Here is a 15,570-nt window from a genome sequence, read left to right on the forward strand (position 1 = left end):
AAATCCCTGTCCTTTCATGTCCCTCTTCACTTTCAGAAACAAAAACAAGTCACTCGAGCGAGGTCAGGTGAGTCAGGTGCGTGGGGCAAGAGAGGCATGCTGCAACAAGCCCACATGGAAGAAGCACAGGCGCGTCCTGAGGTGTCACCAGGCATCAGAAGATCCACAACAAACAAACAAACAAACAAATGCATTGGTGAGAATGAGGGATGGGGTGGAATGGAGACCCAAACCCCATCTGTGGACAGTGGAACATCCCCCCACAGAGGGGTCACAGGAAGGCGATGAGTCAATCAGGGTGTAGTAGAGCACCGATGGATCACCCAATATACCTCTGATCCCCTGAGGCCTCCTCGCCTCACCCCCACTACCATTACCCCAGTGCCGCTTCCCATTCTGGACTAGACGGGAGCATGTACACAGGTATAGGCAAGACATAAAATTCATGACACATGGAAGCCAGGAACAGGAATGGGAATGCCGATACCAAAAATATAGGGGGAAGGAGGGAGAGATGGGGATGGAGGAGGGGACCCATCACAATGAGTGGCACATGACCACACACCCCCATCCAGGGGGAAGAACAACTGAAACCAGAGGGGAAAGGGGGGCAGCAGTTGGTGTGAGATTTTAAAATAATTAACCATTTACAATCTATCAAGGGGCCATGAGGGTTGGGGGATGGGGGTGGGGAGAAATAAAAAAGAGGAGCTGATCCCAAGGGCTCAATGGAAAGTAAATGTCTAGAAAAGAATGATGGCAACACATGTACTAATATGTCACATACAATTGATGTATGGATTTTAACAAGAGTTATACGAGCACCCAATAAAATGATCGAAAAAATGAATTAAGAGAGAGAGAGGGGCATGCTTTTTTTTGGCCAAAAATTGGCGCACTGAGACGGCTGCATGAGTACGTACATTGTCGTGGTGACAGAACCAGTCTCCCCGGACAACAGAAAAGGGGGTGAAGGGAGACGTCAGACAGGGAAAGATATGACAAAATAGTAATTTATAAATTATCAAGGATTCATGAGGAGTGGGGAGCGGGGAGGGAGGGGAAAAATGAGGAGCTGATGCTAGGGGCTTCAGTGGAGAGCAAATGTTTTGAGAATGATGAGGGCAACAAATGTTCAAATGTGCTTTACACAATTGATGTCTGTATAGTGTATTGTGATAAGAGTTGTTTATGAGCCCCTAACACTAAAATGATTAAAAAAATAAAAGGAACATGAGCTGAATGTAAAAAAAAGCAAAAACAAAACCAGTCCTTCATCTGCCATAAATCAGGCATTTTTTTCCGCACACTTTTAGGCAATCTTTTCAGAACCTCTAAAGAGAAAGCTTGATTAACAGTGTGACTTGGGGGAAAGAACTCCAACTGCACTGAGTTGACATGTCCCTTTGTTTGGAAAGTTGACGGGCATTTCACCCTTTTCAGAACGAGAAAACCACTAGTAACTTGAGTTTTCCCCCATAGCACTGTCCCTGTAAACTGTGTTCAACACCACAAGTCTCCCCTGCCTTCCCCCCCACCCCCCCCACCCCTGCCCAGCAGGAAGGAAGGAGGGAGGGTGTCCTCCAGCGAGAACCAGGACTTTTCCAGGACTCATTTGGGGAGGGAGGGGTCGTCTGTAAGCCGATGACTCGTGGATTTTCCAAATTGGCCCCCAGGAGGTCAGAGATGCTACTTGCGAGGACCGCACCTGCGGACAGGTGAGAATCTCGCGCTTTGGTGGCAACCACCAGACGCCTATAAAGATAAATGAATGGATCTCTAGTGGCGATCCTGCCGGAGGCGCTTTCCACCTCCCGGCCCTCCAGCCCCATCCCCTGCCCTCGCCAGGGCGCGCGCGGAGCCCGCTGCAGTGGCGCGAAAGGTCAAGTGCAGACCCCGCGCGCCGGTTTCCCAAGAGGTTGGCCCCCGCGGGCGGGCAGCGCAGGGGGCGGCGCCTCGCGGACGGCTGCTCCGCTGGGTCACCGCGGGGAAGAGGCTCCGTGCCCCGCGCTGGTCGAAGAGCACGGGACCCCGGGGCTGGGGACCCTAAGTCCTGTCCCTGAGCCTGAGCCCGCACCTTCTAGGAGAGGCGGCCCAGCCTGGTCCGCGCGGGCGGCCCCACCTTCTCCACGTCGACGGCGCCGGGACCCCGCCCCGCGGTGGGGCCCAGAGGGCCGGCGGCCGGCCGGAGGGTGCGATGCTGTCCTCCGGGGGCCCTTACGCCGGCAAGAAGAGGAAGAAGCCGATGCGGAAGAGGTACGGCCGACAACGCCTGTGGCACCGGAGAGGCGTGGGGGGCAACGCAGCCCCAAGACCCTCCGTGCGGTGGGGCTGGGTGCTTCCACCCGCCCTGGGCGAGGGGGTGGCCCCCCAGGTGGGGGCGAGAGGAGCCCCAGCTTCTCTGAGGGTTCCCCACCCTTCCAAGCTTCCCGGATGGGGGGCAAGGGGAATCCTGAGGTCCCGGCGGGAACAGCCGGCCTGTGCTTGTGTTTAATGGCTGGGAGGATGATTTCATGGAAAAGATCTTTTCCACCTGCCCCCTCAACCTGCTGCTGCAGTGTCTTAACCCTTGGCCATTCCCGGCCTCGCTTTCCGGGAAGGAAGGGCGTGCCAGGGTCTCCAAGGTTAATGTAATCCCCTGCAGCTCTGGTGTCCAGGTGCTGCGACCCCGCCCAGGGCTGAGTTTACTGGGTGCAGACGAGGGTGGAGTCAGTCGGGCTCCCCATCACAAGCATGGGAGTGGCAGAAGTGGGGTGGTGGCGGTAAGCCTATAGTGTGGGGCGGCCCCACCCTGTTTACAAATGTGAATGCCTAGGCCCTGTGCTAGTGGAGAACCCACTGAGGATGTGCACCCACGCTGGGACTCACTCGGGTACTGGGTGGGCTCCTTCCTGGGTTGCCTCCCACGGAGGGCGTGATCAAATAGCCCCGCCTGCCGAACTCCTTTTCCTGGCGACAAGTAATTTGGAAGTTCAGAATCTGGAGCACCCGAGTTGGTGCTCTGTACCCACTGCGGGGAGCGACGGGCGTGGGCTCCAGGAGGGACCTCAAGGAGCGGAACCAGGACACCTCACGTCTGCAGGGGGCTGTGTTCAGGGCTCCTGGGGGAAACCTGGGCAGCATAAGCCTGATGTCTGCCAGGTTGGCTTGCTTGAATGCAAAGTAGAGGAACAGTGACGGGGTTGGGGGAGGGGAGGTAAAGAACGACTGTTAATAGATTGCTGGGTCTCTTTGTAAGTCAAACCAAATCAAACCCCTGCCACCCTAAAGGACAGGGTAGAGCTGCTCCTGTGGGACTTTGGTCTTTGAATCGTTAGGAGCGTAGAGAGCCCCATCTTTCTCCTGCGCAGCGGCTGGTAGCTTAGAATTGCTGACCCTTGCGATGAGCCTAGCGCGTTTACTCACTAAGCCACCGGTACTTCTTGCATTCCATAGCTGCGGCGATTGCCTAATACCGTGCGTGCGCTTAATGACAATGAACTGTCCACTTTAAGATAGTAAGTTGTACATTAAATTTGTGTTACCAATAAAGCAAAGCAATGAAACCTTATCACTAGAGAAGCAGCTATCCCAGAATGGAGCTGCTCTCCCATAGCAGTGGAACCCATCATCATAGGTTCATGGGGAAACAACGTTTAAGATGGGGAATTGTTAAGTGCTACTTAGGCATTAAGTTTTTGGTTTTGACTGAGAGCGTGAGTGTCTCTCAGTTTTCCCGTGTTTGGATGCAGGGCTAAGGCTTTAGGTGTTGATGTTCAAATTTATTGCATAAATCGCACCCACAATGGACTATCTACTCGTTCAACACCAACTCTAGCTCGGACCCTCCAGAAGGAAGCTATTATCTCCACCCCCAGCATCGCTCTCAGAAAAACAACCCCGTGTCTTCCTGCTCACTTCATATATCTCCACGGAGTCTAACAAACGAAGCTGACATTACAAGGTGGGGGTGGGGGGTCACTCTCTCAGTGTCTCTTGGTTAGCCTGCAGCTTACCTGTCTACTCCTGGACTCTGTGAGCGTAGGTCAGAGTGGGCAGATGGAATGGCCATCTCGAGATGATAGGGGGGGGGGCGGGGGGCTGAGTCAAGTAGTTGGCAGTCAGTTGACTCATCTAGTGTCATATAACCACCCTTCTCGATCGGCACAGGTTGTGCACGCTCCTTTTCAGAATGATGCCAAGGTTATTGCTGTATTAGATCCTCATGGACGTGGGGACTTCTATTATTCTGTCCATTTTACAGATTAGTAACTGTGAGATGCAGCTGATGCCCCTCGTGGTACTGATTCAGAGAATTTTGCATTTAGACAAGCTTCCCCCAGGGTACATGGTCCTTCAGGAAGAATCAGGGTTGTTTCAGCTTCTGTCCAGGCATCTACTTGTGGAATCGGTCACATCCGTAATTGAAGTGCTCAGGGACACGGGCCTTCTCTTTTGCTTGGGTGCAAACAAGGTGGGAGGTCCTGTTAATGGGATAAGGAGGTACCTGCCAGGTTTGTGTGACAGGGGTGGGCTCGAATGCACCTCAGGTTTTCACCTCCCAGGGCACCAGTTCCACTACACTCTTCAGTGCCCTGCCCAGGCTGAGGGTCACTGAGATCATCAGACCTTAAAAACTGGTCCTTCTCCTTTAACTCCACTTAACTCCCTACCCCCTGCCCCCCTGTGTTAAGCCAGACTGACTAGAGAAACAAATCCAGGGACACTCATATATGTATAAGAAAGTGCTTTATCAAAAGGTCAATATATATTAAGAAAACATCCCAGCCCAGTCTAACTCAAGTCCATAAGTCCAACACTGGTCCATAAGTCTGATCCTAGTCCATCAGACCCTCTTTAGACTCATGAAACCACATGCAATGATGCAGAATGCAGGAAAATCACAGCCCGGCGGGTACAAAGTCTTATGGATCCAATGGTCATAGACGCATCTCCAGGGTTCTGGCAGGTCTCAGTGTGGCTCATCAACAGGAAGGTGAAGGCAGAGAGTTAGATAGGGGAGGTTTCCAGGACTTTCCTTATGAGAAGGTCATGCCCACAAGCAGGCACTGTCAGGCTGTTACCTGATTGACAGACTAGACTCCACCCCTACACTTCTATATCTTCAAGTTGACAGAAACCCACAGGGGGGTTGCCATGAGCCAGCATTGACTCGATGGCAGAGTTTCGTTTGGGGAAGGCATAGTGAAGGTGAGAGCAGGTGGGGCAGTGAGCTCTGTTAGGGACTTCCCCCAGGGGCTCAGCCATCCTTGACACAAATAGCCCAATTAAAAAATGGGCAAGAGGACATCCAGGTGGGCAACAATTTTATGAGGAAATGTTTGTGGTCATTAGCAAGAAGAGAATTACAAATTAAAATAACAATGAGATTTCACCTCATACCAACACTTTTGCCAAAATTCAATAAAAGAGAAAATAATAATTGCTGGAGAGGATAGGAATGCTTGGGCTGCAGAGCTGTACAACCACTATGGAAATCAGTATGGCACCTCCTTAAACATATGCAAGTACAAGTCCCTTGTCATACAGTGGCCTCTCTATTACATATGTGTGTGTTTATGTATACATTATATATGTATGTGTATATAATACAACATGAACAGACTTATGTACACCTATGTTTATTACAGCAATTTCCATAATAGCCAAAACATGGAAATAACTAAAATCCCCAATTACAGAGGAATGAATAGACAAACTCTGGTTTATTCTTTCTATGGAATATTATGTATCAATCAAAAACCATGCCAACTCTTGGGATTTAGTCTGGCTGGTGTTCTATCAGCCTCTTGAATGGTTGCCTGATTTTCATTTATTAAGCTCTAAGAGTTCCCTTGTTATTTTCTCTGTTAACTTCTTTGTTGTTTCTTGTTCCGGTAGTCCAATTATTCTAATATTGTTTCTTTTCATAGCATCAGACATGACTCTCAAGTTTTCTTCAGCTTCTTTGATTGTCTTATTTGGCTGCTTTTCCTGTTTGCTGAGGTCTGCTTGGTTGTCCTCTAGGTCACTGGTGCGATTCTCTGCCTCCTCAAGCCCATTCTAAAAGTCTGTCAATTTGTCACTGGATTTTGATATTTCATCCCTTAACTCTTGTATTTCCATTTGGTGCGTTGCCTTTATCTCCTCTATCATTTCGTCTTTTTTCTGCATTGCTTCCCTCATATCTTTCATGACTTCAAGCAGCATTTTGAATTTTTTGTGGCAGATCAATATCTGCTTCTTCTATGCCCATTATTAGGTTCATGACTTCTTCCGGCATTGTCTTCTGTTTCTCCTGCTTTTTCGTTAAAGCTGTTAGAACTGGTTGTTGTTTTCATATTGTTTTAGAGGAACCTGGAGCCATCTTCCTGAGTCGAAGAGCCCTGGGTTCTCTCTTGGGGGATTTGTATGAGTATGTCTATGAACTACCTGCTGGTAGCTGTTCTGAGGGGTCAGGCTATTGCTATATCTTCCTGTGGTTTCACTCTTATCCTAGCCATCCAGAATTCCACTACTTGGAATGTGTGTTGGATATTCCTCTCATGTGACACTGGTTGGGTTGTTGTGGGCCCACGAGGGTGTTGCTCCCCTGGTCAATCTCTAAGTAGACTTCACAGTTCTTGGAGCACGTTGGCTGGCCTGTGATGTTTTGCTCTTCAACTGTGCTGAGGAGAGCATGTGAGTATACCCTCCTTGGTGTAGAGATCTGTAGCTGGCAGGGGAATTACTGTAGACAGAGAGATCGCCTTGGAGGTTGGGTGAATGTTCCCGCAGTAGTGTGGAGCTCCACAAGTGGTGGTCAGGCATTTCCCCCAGTCACTTGTAGGGCCTCAGGATTTAGGCTGGGGAACCCCCTACTTCGTGTGTGGAAGAGGACTGGTGTGAATTCCCAAGCTGCTTGTCAAGCCCAATAAATGCAGGTGGGAGATCCCCCAGTTGGGCCTTCAGAGTTTTCCTAGGCAGAGGGGAGTGGCCTGGAGACCGCTAGTGGCTTGTGACAGGAAAGAGAGTGAAAGGAGAGGAAAAAGAGAGAAAGAGGAAGACACAGACTGGGGCAATAATGCCAAGCACACTGACACCCACTCGCACACACACAACTAAAATGCACAGAGTAAACAAAGGTGAAAATAGCAACAACAAATAAAAGAAAAGAAAGAAAAAAGAAAAGAAAACACCTAAGAAGGAAAACTAAATCTGCTAAGGTTGTGGTAGGAAATAGAGAAGAGCTAGAAGAGGAGAAAAGAATAAAATGTGAAAGAAGAACACAATGATAGAAAAAAAGAGAAGAGAAAGGAAGGAGAAGGAGAGAGAATTTTAAAAATAGTTAAAGAACGAGCTGACCCTGTGCTGTACTGTGTGTGGCACTGACTCGTCCTGTGTGCAGCACTGTCTTAGGGGTCAGGCTGCCTACTGGTAGGACAGGGTTGCCCTAGGCTGAGTGTAGGGATCTGGGAACCAGCAGTGCATGTGAAAGGAATGAGAGGGAGCAGAGAGAATCATACAAGCAGAGAGAGATGTGAAGAGAACAAAGACAGAAAGAGGAAAGATAGAAAAAGAGAATAAATAGAAAGAAGGGGGGAAATCAAACTGAGTTCACTATGATTGGCTCTGATGGTAAAGAGGGAGGAGAGAGAGAAAGAGGAAATAAAGAATAAAGCGATATCTGATCACTGATTGCTTGAATGTGGGGCCAGAGGGATTTAGACCCTGCCCACAATAGCAGGTTAGTGTGCCCTTTTAATGCCAGACCCAGTGGTGCTGGGCAGAATTGCCTTAGTTGACGAGATTGCCTTAGAGGTCTGATAGAGGTTTCCTCAGCAGTGCAGCATGGTGTAGGTGCTTGTCCCAGCTGCCTTGTGTTGGGTACAGCACTCCCACGGAGGGCAGGCTGGAGTTCTTCCTGCTATTTGGTCTGATTTGCCCTAAGCAGAGGGTAGTGACCTGGAAGCCAGTAGTGGCATATGATAGGAGAGAGTGGGAGAGAAAAGGAGAAAGAGGGAGAAAGGGAAAATGAAGAAAGGGAGCGAAAAAAGCAACACAAACCGGAATTCATTGAGACTGAGTGCGGTGGGATAGATAGAAGGGCTAGTGAATAGAGAGAGAAGAACTAGAGTAGTAGGTAAGGAGATAACTGATACTTGATCACCTGTCCGTGAGACTGGAGGAGTTTCAACTCTTCCTCAAGGTAGCGGAGCGGTGTACCCATTTGATATAAGGTTCCACAGATGCTGTGTGGGATTACTTCAAAGGTAAGATCGCGCCGATGGCCAGGGGTCACTTGAGTTCGCTGGTGTTCCTGCCTTGGGCTGTATGTAGCACTGCAACAGGGGCTGGGAGAGGGACACTGGGGTGTTCCCATAGCCCCCTCTAGGGCCCCAGGACAGGCAGGGCCTCCCCAGCTATGTGTAGAATCACTGAGAGGGAAGCTGGGCTTGTTGTTCTATCTAGTCTGTTGGTGCTTACTAGATCAGAGGATTTTCTTTATTATTTATTTTTTTATCCCCCTGGCCAGCTAGAATAAAATAAAATAAAATTGTCTCCCACAGTCACTTGCCTGCAGCTCTGCGCTGTTTCAAGCTGACACTTGCTACAGCAGGTCTTTGTTATGCTAAAAGCCACCAGGCCCTGTGGCTGAGTTCTGGCATTCCTTCCCTAGGTTGCTTCTTATGCTGATTTATGTTAAGGTCCTCCTCCTATGTGCTCCTTGGAGCTGAGCAACCAGACTTGGGTTTGAGTTTTAAACCAATACTATATATTTCACCTCTTTTTTATTATGCTTGTGATGTGCTCTGATTTGGGAGCTGTCGGGTTGACCCCCAGAGGGAGAGATCTAGCTTATCAAGGGGTTGTTCCCTTCTCGGCCAATTGGAACTAAATTTGCTCCCTGGACTCCCGACTTTCTGCCTATTTTCTCCCACACCAAAATCTACCTGAGGTAAAACTCTGCTTTTTCTTCTACTCTAAATTATGGCTACCCGCCACCACCACTTCCCAGGCCGTGAGCTCAAGGCAGCCAACCACACGAAGAGCTCTGGCACGGGGTTCCCCTCATGTCTGGGACTCTGTCTACTCTCTGGCGTCTGTCTGCAGTAATCACTGCTCCCAGCAAGGGCGCAGCCGGAGCCCGTGGGCTCTCCAAAGCTAGAGAGCTTTAGAGCGTTCTTGGTTTGCTTTGTGAGTGGAAATCCCACACAAAAAGGGGTTCAGGAGATACCCTGGTACCCTAGTTCTAATTTCAGAACTCCACCTCCCCGTTTCCTTCGCCTTACCTCCCAATTTTCTGGTCTGGCAGCAGGAGCTCCGGATGGGTGAGTCCTATCTGGTCGCCATTCCACCCCCACTCCCATGGCAACTCTATTAAACACCACAAGACATGGACAAATCTAGAGAACATTATGCTTAGCAAACCCAATTAATCTTATAAAGATAAATATTTAATAACACCACTATAATAAGGAAAAATAAAGGAAAAACGTGGTCTTTGATCCATCTTGAATTCGCTTTTGTATATGGTATAGATGGTGTTAAAAGGAAACGCCAATAGAAAAGCCTTTGATGACTCAAAGGAGGCCAGGGACAGTGGTCGAAACAGGGAAAGGTGGGGTAGGGACAGCTTATTGGGGAGGGAAGATGGGGGTGATGGTGGATAGATAGGGAGGGTTTAATAGGATATTGTTGCTGATTTCATTTCTTGAGATGGGCTGTGTAAATATATACAGCTTGTTTCTTTTTTTTTAAAGTCCCTCCAGATTTCATATCCCTCAGATCTAAATAGTGGTCTGAGGGGCTTTTTTAAAAAGGAGGGAAGGTAAAATTGAAATGAATTTGGAGTCTTCAGTAACCACCAAGTTCATCTCTAAATAGATAGATAGATGGATTTATTAAAAAAATCAATGGCCACCTTTGGCCTTGTCCTTGGCTGTTTCTGGACAATTTCCCATCGTTTCATGCTCCCTCCTGCCGGTGTGTTCTACACACTGGAGCCCAATAGATCTTTTAAAAGATGAAACATAGACCAGAAACACTAAACATATTTTAAGTCAGTTAACTGGGTTGTCCCATGAAACTATGATCCTAAATCTCTAAACCAAGGAACCAAGTCCCACGAGGTGTTTGGTTGTACATAAGCAGTCTCTGCTTTTGTTGTTGGAAATGTATCTGTCACTTAACTGTTGCCCATTCAGCTCTTTTGAAGGTGTCTAATTTATTGATTGTAATGATAATAATAAGCTGTGAAACCCTGTCCTTAGCCAACGTGATGTTTCCATGACTGTTAACTCCTTTCCCTGCTCACTGCTGACCCTGCTACCAAACCAGTTCCAACTCACAGCTCCCCTACAAGACAGTCACACCGCCCCCTGGGCTCTCCCAGGCTGTACTTCTTTACAGAAGCAGACTGCAGCTTCCTCCCATTGAGCAGTTGGTGCGTCCAAACGGTCCACATTTAAACTCTGCCAACAGAGCTCCTCCTGTCCTTGGTAGCTGCTAATAAACCTGTTCCTTGTACATTTGCCTTTTCTAGTTTTTAAATGCATGTATGCTTTTTATATAAGTGAAGTTCTACAAAATGAGAGCAAATAAAAAATATTAGTAGTAGGGGTTTATTCCAAACAAAATGTTTTTAAACATGTCTGTATGATCAGCGGATGGCTGCAGACAGGTCCTCACAGTGATATACCTATTTGTCTTGTTAGGATGCTTTCCAAAAGAAGATCCTTCCGGTGCCATGACTTTGAGGTCAGGGTTAATGCGCCCTGACTTTGCACCACTTTGTAACAAGTGTACCAGTTTGCTGCCTCACATGAATCAATAGTTTTTAGATGGTTCACACATTTTAAGGAAAGTTGAGAAGACCTTAAAAGGTCTTTGCCAAGGAAGCGCAAACTGTCAACCCCAATGAATGAAGAAACTGACTGAAGTTGAGAAACTAGTGGAGGAAGAGGAAAGGGTCATTATTGATGCAAATATTGACGTTGGGACTTCCCTGGTTCAGCATTTTGCATTTGCGTGAACATCTTGGCCTCAGGAAGCTTTAGGCTCAATGGAGGCCAAAGTGGCTCATGATTCATGAAGCTCAACCAGTTCCAAGAGCTTGTCTTTCCATCAGTCTGTTGAGCAAGATCAAAGTTAATGAAGACCGTTTTGTGGCATGAACTGAGCCTGAGTCGGGAATTGACAATACAATCCAGAAAGCCCAGTCCAATCCAAACAGTGGCTTTCCAGGCAGGGGGGCAGGGGGTGGGGAACCTGCTGGGCTAGTTATTTTCAAACAGAGAGGTCAGCTTAGAAGGTTATGGGAAAGGTTTTTGGGGATCCCAAATAGGGATACTTAATAGACTTTTCTCAAGGGACACAAGATGACCTTGGAGATTTTTATTAGGAAGAGATGTTTTAAGAAACTGGAAGACTGCATCGGTGAGAAAAAGGCCGGGAAAGTTATGCCAAAAATTTCTTCCCACCATGACGTGTACCTGCTCATTCTTTGAAAGCAGCAAGGACCGTCCCACAGGAATTTCATTGCAAAGGCTTATTCCATCCATCCCAGATTGTGCCCCTTCGGACGCCTTTTTGTTCCCCAAACTCAAAGACTACTTCGAAGGAACATGGTTTGGGTCCCTTGAGAATATAAAATTGCTATTTGGCCACGGTGTAAATTGTAGAGTGAATAAATCTTTCAGAAGGAAGGGGTAGAGAGATGGAAACCTACATACCTTCTGAAGTGTATAGACCTTGATGAAGGATACATTGAGAAACAATAGTTTCGTGATCTGATAGTTTATTTCATAAAGGTGGCTATGACTTTGTCGTAATAATTTTGCCTCACCCTCTTATTTGTCCTTCTGTGGTTGAATTATTTCACTCAATACATGCCTTATGGCTTCATTCATAATGTAACACGTATCAAGATGTCGTTTATGCGACCGGCTGAGTAGTATTTCGTTGTGTTTATACACCATGTCTGTCTATCCAGTCTTCTGTTGATGGACATTGAGGTTGTTCCCACTTTGGGCTACTATGAGTAATACTGTAGTGGCCATTGGTATTTGAATCTCTGCTTTCAAGACCATTGGGTGTGTAATTAGCAGTGGAGGCGCAGGTCAATGGTGGGTCTAGCTGTAATTTCTCAAAGAACCACCCCACTGTTGTCTACAATGGCCAACCTGTTTGACATTCCTACCCATGACAGAGAAGGACTCCAACATTCCCACATTCTCACCAACATTTGTCATTTCTGTCTTTGTAAAACATCTGAGCCATGCTAGTGGGAGTGAAATGGCATCTCCTTTTTTTAAAAAAATTCTTTTTAAAATCATTTTATTGGGTGTTCATACGACTCATCACAATCCATCCATCCATCCATCCATGTGTCAAGCTCATTTGTACATTTGTTGTGCTCATCATTCTCAAAACATTTGCCTTCTACTTGAGCCCTTGGTATCAGCTCCTCATTCCCCCCCTCCCTCCCCGCCCTCCCCTCCCTCATGAACACTTGATAATTTATAAATTATTATTATTTTGTCATATCTTACACTGTCCGAAATCTCCCTGCACCCACTTTTCTGTTGTCCGTCCCCCAGAGAGGAGGTTATATGTAGATCCCTGTAATTGTTTCCCCCTTTCCACACCGCCCTCCCTCCACCTCCTGGTATCACCACTGTCAGCACTGGTCCTGAAGGGATCATCTGTCCTGGATTCCCTGTGTTTCCAGTTCCTATCTGTACCAGTGTCCATCCTCTGGTCTAGCCAGGTTTGTAAGGCAGAACTGGAATCATGATAGTGGATGGGGAGGAAGCAATTAGGAACTACAGGACAGTTGTATGTTTCATCATTGCTACACTGCAGCCTGACTGACTTGTCTCCTCCCGGCAGCCCTTCTGTGAGGGAATGGCATCTCCTTGTGGTTTGATTTCCTTCTTCCTGATGGCTCATGGCGTTAAGTATCTTTTCATATTATTTTTCTTTGGTTAAGGCATTGAAATTCATATGTGTATATGTGTCATTAGGTTCTTAACATATATATATAGTTTTTAATATATTCTCCAAGTTAGTAGGTTTTGTTTTCGCTTTTTTGGTAGACTACTTTGATGAACAAAAGTTTTTCATTCTTCTGAAGCTTTACTTATTTTTTCTTATGCTGTTTATGTTTGTGATCCTATTAGAATATCTATTGTTAACAACTAGACCCACAACTATGGACCTCTTCTTGTCTGAAGTAAGGAGAATAAAGAAAGGTGTAGATTCGAGGAAGCAATTAGTCCGAAGGACTATTGACTCACATGAATCACTCTAACCTAAGACAAGATCTAGATGTTGTCCAGATAACACCATCAGCCAGCTCTGACTGTCCTGGTTAGAATGGGTGAAAATACAGAACAAAATTCAAATTCATCAAAAGAGACAAGAGTTACTGGTTTGACAGAAACTGGAGAAACCCCTGAGACTATTGCCCTAAGACAACTTGGAGCTGAAGCCACTCCCGGGGCCCACCTGAGCCCTAGAGGAAGCTGGTCGATCAAAGAAACAAGGACACCCGGGGAAAATATGCTTCTTAGAACTATCAATTTTAAGAGATCACCAGGACCCTGTCTTACCCTGTCTCACATGGCAGGGTCATAACCAGTGTTAGAAAGTAATTTGTGTATAGACTATTGACTTGAACACCTAGTTTCCTATGTAAACTTTCACCAGAAGCATAGTAAAGTGCTAAAATACCAACCCAGAAATCAACAGCTATTCGTAAATAAATAAATAACTAGCTAGGCTAACAGCATTGCCCTATTTTTCTTCTCAGAATTTTAATGGTTTTAGTTTGCACGGTCAGGAGCTTGATCCACGTTGAATTTGTTTTTATGCGTGGTGTGAGGCATGGGTCTTGTTCCATTTCTCAGCTTAGTTATTCCAGAGCCATTGATTAAAGATTCTTCTTTTCCAACCTTGTGAACCCTTATCAAAAAGCAGTTGCCCGTAGATGGGTGAGTTTATTTCTGGACCCTAAATTCTGTTCAGTTGGTCTATGGGCCTATTGTTATCCCAATACCAGACTAGTTTTGATTACTGTAGCTGTAGTATATGTTTTAAAATCAGGAAATGTGAGTCTTTCGACTTTTTCTTTCCTTTCAACATTGTTTCAGCTATCTAGGGCTTCTTCTTGCCTTTCCATATAAGACTGAGGATTGTAAAGATGGTTGTTGGAGTTTTGTTTTGTTTGATTTTTACCAGGATTGTGATTTGGGTAGTATGGTTATTTGATAATATGAAGTCTTTACATCCATGAGCATGGACCATCTTTCCATTTATCTAAGCTTCTTTAATCTCTTTCAACTGTGTTTTGCCATTTTCATTGTGGTGGTGAAGTGAAAGTGGAATCTATCCATGTCTTTGTAACTCCCACCGATCACGCAAATAGCAAGTGTGAAACATCACTAGAAGGAATTGCTCAGGGTTCCCACTCCGCTGGCCATATACGTGAGTAATCTCAGGAGCAGCAGGAGAAAGAATGGCGTCACCATTAAGAAAGAGGAGCCACAAGTGGAGTATGCAAGATTCCTGCCGGAAGTAACAGAGGTGGCAGAGGCCCCGGGAACTGCAGCACCATGACCAAGAGGCAGAGCAAGGAAGTCACACCAAGACTTTGAGACGCATCAGAGGAACCACGCCACGACTGTGAGGCTTATCAACGGAGGCTACCTGGTCTAAGGCACAAGGCAGAGGACAAGGGGCCATGTGGCTGAAAGGCTGAGGACCGGAGAGAGCTAGATATTCCTGCTAACTGGGCTGAGTAGAGGTGTTGCAGACAAAAACTATCCAGCACACGCTATAACCTGTTCGCCTCCCATGAGTTATAAACCTCAGAATTCATGAGCACTGGCTGAGAGGTCTATGTGGCCCTTGTAATGAATCACCAAACTCAGCAGAGCAGCGGGATGACATGGAGGTGGTGGGGGAGGGGAGGTAGTGGGTGACAGAACAGTATACAGCAATGGTTCTCAACCTGTGGGTCGTGACCCCTTTGGGGGTCAAATGACCCTTTCACAGGGCTCACTTAAGATCATCGGAAAACATATCATTGCTTCTCTATCCGTCTCCAGACAGGGCCACCCACATGCAGATACGCCCACCTACGAGTACCCTGCGTGAAGACTGTTACCCATGCTACACCATGCTTCAAGAAAAAATTGAATTTATTTGTCATTAGAAATAAATATGTCACAATGTATAATTACAAATTGTTTTGTGATTAATCCCTGTGTGTTAATTATGTTCAATTTGTAACAATGAAAATACATCCTGCATATCAGATATTTACATGACTTTTCAAACAGTAGTAAAATGACAGTTATGAAGTAGCAACAAAAACAACTTTATGGTTGGGGGTCACCACCACACGAGGAACTGTATTAAGGGTGCGGCATTAGGGAGGTTGAGAACCACTGGCCTAGAGAATGATGGAGGGTGGATGCCTCATGGGAGTCATCGTTGGGCGTGTGCAGTCATCATTGGATGCTCCTTCCCCCTTTGGCAGCCAGTGGAGGTCATTTCATCCATGTGTCACTTCATCCATTGTATGTATCCTTTATGTCCCTGGTT

At 46.7% G+C, this 15,570-nt stretch overlaps 1 protein-coding gene across 1 annotated transcript in view; it reads left to right on the forward strand.

The window, feature by feature from the left end:
• The first annotated feature begins 413 nt into the window (after positions 1 to 413).
• The window catches only part of LOC142440461 (aryl hydrocarbon receptor-like), a 54,727-nt gene continuing 39,570 nt past the window's right edge, over positions 414 to 15,570 (forward strand). Inside the window, exons 1-2 of the mRNA XM_075542892.1 lie at positions 414 to 423; positions 2,085 to 2,256. Coding sequence (XP_075399007.1) covers positions 414 to 423; positions 2,085 to 2,256 — 182 coding nt within the window. The remainder of the gene's footprint in view (positions 424 to 2,084; positions 2,257 to 15,570) is intronic.

The sequence above is a fragment of the Tenrec ecaudatus genome, chromosome 2 (assembly GCF_050624435.1).
Source record: "Tenrec ecaudatus isolate mTenEca1 chromosome 2, mTenEca1.hap1, whole genome shotgun sequence".
Lineage (NCBI taxonomy): Eukaryota > Metazoa > Chordata > Mammalia > Afrosoricida > Tenrecidae > Tenrec > Tenrec ecaudatus.